The 6341-nt window shown below is 39.9% G+C and overlaps 1 protein-coding gene and 1 pseudogene across 1 annotated transcript in view; one reads left to right on the forward strand and one right to left on the reverse strand.

Moving 5' to 3' along the window:
* BLOC1S6 (biogenesis of lysosomal organelles complex-1, subunit 6, pallidin) overlaps window positions 1-3361 on the forward strand; it is a 22301-nt gene extending 18940 nt beyond the window's left edge. The window contains exon 5 of the mRNA XM_011992108.1: window positions 1974-3361. Within this exon, the coding sequence (XP_011847498.1) occupies window positions 1974-2093 (120 nt within the window). The 3' untranslated portion in view covers window positions 2094-3361. The remainder of the gene's footprint in view (window positions 1-1973) is intronic.
* The window catches only part of LOC105548209, a 15332-nt pseudogene continuing 11600 nt past the window's right edge, over window positions 2610-6341 (reverse strand).

Below are 6341 nucleotides of genomic sequence, written 5' to 3' on the forward strand. Positions count from 1 at the left end.
AGGCTGTGAATCTCTCTACTGACATTTCCTTCATTTCTTCTCTTTCTGTAACCTTGTCTGAAAATAGGGCGCTTCTCTCCTTCTCTGTGACATCTCTAGGCTTGCATTATCCTCCCATCTTCTCCTGACATAAGACTTCATTTTAGATTATGCAGGTTGGCTGAGTTGTAAAGTCTGTACTTACAATTCCTGGAGAATGAAAGTGTCCTCACAGAGATCATTCTGCTTAATCTGACTAAAAGAGCCCAAGGAATAGGATTAAACTTGTCCACAGTCTTCTCTGTTCAGGGCTCTGTGGCCACAGCTTGGGTTTTCCATATGGGCAGACACTTCACTTAAACTATTTCATGTGCTCTGGCTCAGTCTCTCTCTTGTAAAGGCAGAGAGAATGCTTTACTTTTCTTAAATGAAACTGATAGCATTGTTAGATAGTCTTATCTGAAATTTTATAATTACATGTTTTTAAAGCAAAATATTGTCTATTCCCATCTTAATATATCTATTTTATATTTAGTAATGCTTTTGTCTATCTGAACTAAATCAAATGTCTTTCAAATCCTACTAATGATATAAGGAAATCTTTATTTTGGAATTAAAATGTTGAGATAAGGCTGTAAAAATTTTGACCAATTTAGGAAGCACGAACTGTCATTTATATATTGACTTATTTATTCATTTTGATATTTTAGTCTATTTTAACTTGACTTTTCATTTATTTTTCCACGTTAAGTTTGCTGAGGCTAAACACTATCATGCCAAGTTGGTGAATATAAGAAAAGAGATGCTGATGCTTCATGAAAAAACATCAAAGTTAAAAGTGAGTTCTTTACAAAAGTAGAGGTTTAATTGTTGTGTTTTTTTTTTTTTTTGAGACAGAATTTTGCTCTTGCCGCCCAGGCCGGAGTGCAATGGTGCGATCTCAGCTCACTGCAACCTCTGCCTCCTGGGTTCAAGTGATTCTCCTGCCTCAGCCCCCGAAGTAGCTGAGATTACAGGTGCCCGCCACCACACCGACCTAATTTTTGTATTTTTAGTAGAGACGTGGTTTCATCATGTTGGCCAGGCTGTTCTCAAACTCCTGACCTCAGGTGGTAACGCCCGCCTTGGCCTCCCAAAGTGCTGGGATTATAGGCGTGAGCCACTGTGTCCAGCCAGTATTCTTTTATTTTTATTTTCATTTTTTTTGAGACGGAGTCTCGCTCTGTTGCCCAAACTGGAGTGCAGTGGCCAGATCTCAGCTCACTGCAAACTCCGCCCTTCGGGTTCACGCCATTCTCCTGCCTCAGCCTCCTGAGTAGCTGGCACTACAGGCGCCCGCCCCCTCGCCCGGCCAGTTTTCCGTATTTTTTAGTAGAGATGGGGTTTCACTGGGTTAGCCAGGATGGTCTCGATCTCCTGACCTCGTGATCCGCCTGTCTCGGCCTCCCAAAGTGCTAGGATCACAGGCTTGAGCCACCGCGCCTGGCCCAGCCAGTATTCTTATTTTGACTTTTATACCCTCATTTACAATAGCATAATTAATTCATGGTACATTGTTTTCTTTTAAAAAATGTCATTGTTTATGAAATATTAGAGACAGGGTCTCACTATGTTGCTGAGGCTGGTCTTAAACTCCTGAGCTCAAGCTCCCCTGGCCACGACCTCCCTAAGTTCTAGGATTATAGACATGAGCCACCGCATGCAGCCTAAAAAATGTCATTTTTTTTGAACTGCACACTGAGCTTTTTTACTAATAGCTGGGTTGATAGGCTTAGATTCTCTGGATATGCACTACAGTTCTCATTTAATAACAGCTTAGAGCAACAAATTTTTTTTGAATCAGAAGGACCTTAAATTATCCCAAATTTAAATGTCCAAGATGAAATTTATTAGTGTGAATGAATTACCTCAAAGCAGAGCACTATTATATTCAAATTAGACCATACCTGTAACCCCTGATTGCTCTCTTGGTTTTTAATTTTTTTTTAACACAGAAAAGAGCGCTTAAACTGCAGCAGAAGAGGCAAAAAGAAGAGTTGGAAAGGGAGCAGCAACGAGAGAAGGAGTTTGAAAGAGAAAAGCAGTTAACTGCCAGACCAGCCAAAAGGACGTGAAAAGTTGTGTTTGTGTGTTTTCTTCTCCTGTCCCATATTTGCGTATGATGACTTAATGTAGACTGAAGTTGAGGTAGTGCCTTATGCCATTATGTCATATGTTGAAATCCTTATTCCGGTATTACTGTGTCTCCATGCCTTTTTTCCAAGTAGCAGACGTCATGTTGCTTGGTTTTTGATATTTATATGTAAGTTTTTCAAATTTTGTTTAATTTTAAAATTTATTATTTTGATCTTGAATTATTTATAAACCGGAAAATGGTTTGATTATTGTGAGTCAAAACTCTTAAGTGGTTAAAAATTAGTATGAATTTTTTAGCTTCTTGATGAATACAGATTTAAAACTCTTCAGTTCTTATTTTATGAAATGACTTGCCTTTCTGGTAATACAATGCTGATTTTTTAGTAATTGCCTTTTCATTGCTTAGTTAAGAAGAAATGCCAGCTGTTTAATCACACCTACCCCTGGAAAAGAGGTGAGTGAGCCTTTTGAACAGTTGAATTTCATCAGAAGCTCTATAGCTTTTTGGTGAGAGGAAGTGATACTCTTTATTATAAGAAACAAGGAATTAACGAAAATAAGGAACTTGTTGCTACCTTTCTTTTCTGTTGAACATTAAAAATAGTTTGGTTTGTGGACTGGCCATGGTGGCTTATGGAGAAGAGCTGAGCGTTTGTGAAGAACATAATGGAGAAGTGCATGCACGAGAAATAACAGCACTTTAGGTGTAGTTCAGGTGAGCAAGATGCCAGATAGATTCTACTAACCATATACTCTCCCTGCTTCTTAGCGTCGTTGTCACTGCTTTCTGCAGCTTTTGGGTTCAGAGTAGATTATATCTATTCCTAAAGCTTGGTGGAGGTGGTGGAGCTATCACACACTCAAATGAGCTTGTATATTTATCATACAATATAGTATTATAATAACAGTTATCATACACTGAGATACAGTTTCTGTGCTTGTAAAAAATTCTTGGCTGGGCCCGGTGGCTCAAGCCTGTAATCCCAGCACTTTGGGAGGCCGAGACGGGCGGATCACGAGGTCAGGAGATCGAGACCATCCTGGCTAACCTGGTGAAACCCCATCTCTACTAAAAAATACAAAAAAACTAGCAAAAACTAGCCGGGCGAGGTGGCGAGCGCCTGTAGTCCCACCTACTCAGGAGGCTGAGGCAGGAGAATGGCGTAAACCCGGGAGGCGGAGCTTGCAGTGAGCTGAGATCCGGCCACTGCACTCCAGCCTGGGCGACAGAGTGAGACTCCGTCTCAAAAAAAAAAAAAAAAAAAAATTCTTGAAGTGAGGCCGGGCTTGGTGGCTCACGCCTGTGATCCCAGCACTTTGGGAGGCTGAGGCAGGTGGATCACTTGAGGTCAGGAGTTCGAGACCATCCTGGCCAACATGGTAAAACACCGTCTCTACGAGAAATACAAAAATTGGCTGGGTGTGGTGGCGGCACCTGTAGTCCCAGCTACTTAGGAGGCTGAGGCAGGAGAATCGCTTGAACCCGGGAGGCAGAGGTTACAGTGAGCCAAGATGCGCCACTGCACTCCAGCCTTGGTGACAGGGCAAGACTCTGTCTCAAAAAAAAAAAAGCCAGAAAATTTCTTGAAGTGGAATGATGTACACCAACTACTGACTTTATGGATAATTACAGGGATGGTGAAAAACTAGTAAATAACTTCACAAAAGAGGCAGCATGATACGTTTAGTGTTTTCTAGAATTTTTTTTTTGTATATTGTATGTAAGAACTTATTGTTTGAGGGAAATATTATGAGGTTTCATTGTTTAAAATCAAGAGTGTATTGTTTACTGTTTCACAGTATTATTTAATATCCAAGTGGTCTCCAATCTCCATTACATAGGGACTGTACAGAGCCTGTGAAGATGTATGAATGTGTATCTTTTATAGTCCACAATACATTTTTGGTAAGATGGAATCACTACCTCTGATCACATATATCAGACTAATGATGGAGAAAGCATTAGGTTTAAGTTGAGGGCTAAGAACTGGTTTGTTTAAAGGTTTAAATTGTTGGAAAGAGCATTTGCCTTCTTTAGTGAATGATGGTCTCAGAATTCAGTTGACTTTGACCTAATATTTAAGAATATAAATATATTTTACTTGAAAAGGCTGAGTGTTGCCCTCAAACACTTGCTAAAACTGCCTAGGGCAGGATTCATTGGGGCTTGTGGACAATGTCACCTAATTGCTGAATGTACTCATTATAATATGATATCTGACAAAGGTGGTACAGTGTTTCTGAGTCATTTGGGACCAACTGTGTGGTTGTTTAAAATGCTGATTCCTGCACATGACTCTCCATCTACTGAAGCACAGCTCTTTTCTGTGTTTTGCTTTGCTTTTTGTGTTTAAAGTTTCCCTCAGTGATTCCAGTGCACCTGAAAAGTTGAGAACCACAGGCTTAGTGGTAGGTCGGAGTTTCCCACACTAGGCTGCATGGCATTATCACCTGGGAACGTTAAAAAAAATACAGACATTCTCGATTCTTAGTGTAGTTATGATGTGGACCCCATGTATTTTTTTAAAAGCTCCCCAGATAATTTTGATGTCAGGAGTCACTAGTATAGACTATCTATCTAGTGAGTTGTGTTATAAGCAATGAGATACTTTAAAAGCTACCCAGTAACTCTTGGGATTAATTTTATGAAATAAATTCTGAGCTGCTGCTTTTGATAGTCAGACTTAAGACTGAACCCCAGTAGACAGGCTATAGATATAGAATTCTGGTTAGTTAATTGAACTTTTGTGATGTATTTAAAAACAAATCATATTTATTGAACAAATGGCAAGGCACAAATACTTTCAGAATTGTATTTAAGTTTTGAAGATTTTTTAAAAAGTGAAAATGAATATATATTAGTATCCTCTATTTTAAAGTCAATTGTAAACCAGAAGTACTGTTATTTTGGTGATTAAAATCCAAAACTTTAGCTGTATTTCAGTAACAAAACATATCTTACTAGACTGAGTGCGATGGCTCACACCTGTAATCCCAGTGCCTTGGGAGGCTGAGGTGGGAAGATTCTTTGAGCCCAGGAGTTCAAGGCCGCAGTGAACTCTGATCACACCACTGAACTTCAGCCCGGATGACAGAGAGAGACCCTGTTTCTAAAACCAAAACAAACAAACAAACAAGGTATCTTACTGACTAAACTGGAATGGAACTCATAATTAGTCTTGTATTTTTCCACAAAATAGTGAATTGGTACTTGGGAGACTTCTGTTTTTTGTTGAAAAAATTGCTTTTGTTTTCAAATTATATCACCTGTGTTCTGAACTAAAATGATGGGAGTTCATTTTGTATTTACTTTGCAGTATATATCATGTAAATATGCAAATGTTGAATGTAATGTAGATTGTGTCCTCATTGAGTTTTTGGGTGATACAGTTTATAAATATACCAATTATATACCCTCATGCATTCGTCTGATTTTGAGCTTGTAACATGAGAACTGCTTTTTACACATTTAATAAAAAAAGTCTCTGAATTATCTGATGTCATTTAGCAAGCATCCTTCTGTGCATAGCACTATATACTCCCCTTCATGTACATTATTTCAAACATTCTACTATCTTCTCTTCTCACCTGTTATCTTTCTCTTAATGTTCTGCATCTATTGTGTCACAAAATTATGGGTCCACTCATGAAATTTATTTTAGAAAGGTGATAAAAAAGGGAGGCGCGGTGGCTTATGCCTGTAATCTCAGCGCTTTGGAAGGGCAAGGCGGGCAGATCACTTGAGGCTAGGAGTTCGAGACCAGCGCGGCCAACATGGTAAAACCCTGTCTCTACAAAAATTACAAAAATTAGCCGGGTGTTGTGGTGCATGCCTGTAATCCCAGCTACTACTCAGGAGGCTGAGGCAGGAGAATCACTTGAAATGGGAGGCAGAGGTTGCAGTGAGCCAAGGTCACGCCACTGCACTCCAGCCTGGGTGACAGAGTGAGATGCTGTATCCAAAAAAAAAAAAAAAAAAGGATAGAGACTGGGCACAGTGGCTCATGCCTGTAATCCTAACACTTTGGGAGGCAGTTGGATCACTGGAGGTCAGGAGCTCGAGACCAGCCTCCAGCCTGGCCAACATGGTGAAACCTTGTCTCTACTAAAAATACAAAAATCAGCAGGGTGTGGTGGTGTGCTTGTAATCCCAGCTACTTGAGAGGCTGAGGCAGGAGAATCTCTTGAACCCAGGAGGTGGAGGTTGCAGTGAGCTGAGATCATGC

Source organism: Mandrillus leucophaeus, unplaced genomic scaffold (assembly GCF_000951045.1).
Source record: "Mandrillus leucophaeus isolate KB7577 unplaced genomic scaffold, Mleu.le_1.0 Scaffold402, whole genome shotgun sequence".
In the NCBI taxonomy this organism is placed as follows: domain Eukaryota; kingdom Metazoa; phylum Chordata; class Mammalia; order Primates; family Cercopithecidae; genus Mandrillus; species Mandrillus leucophaeus.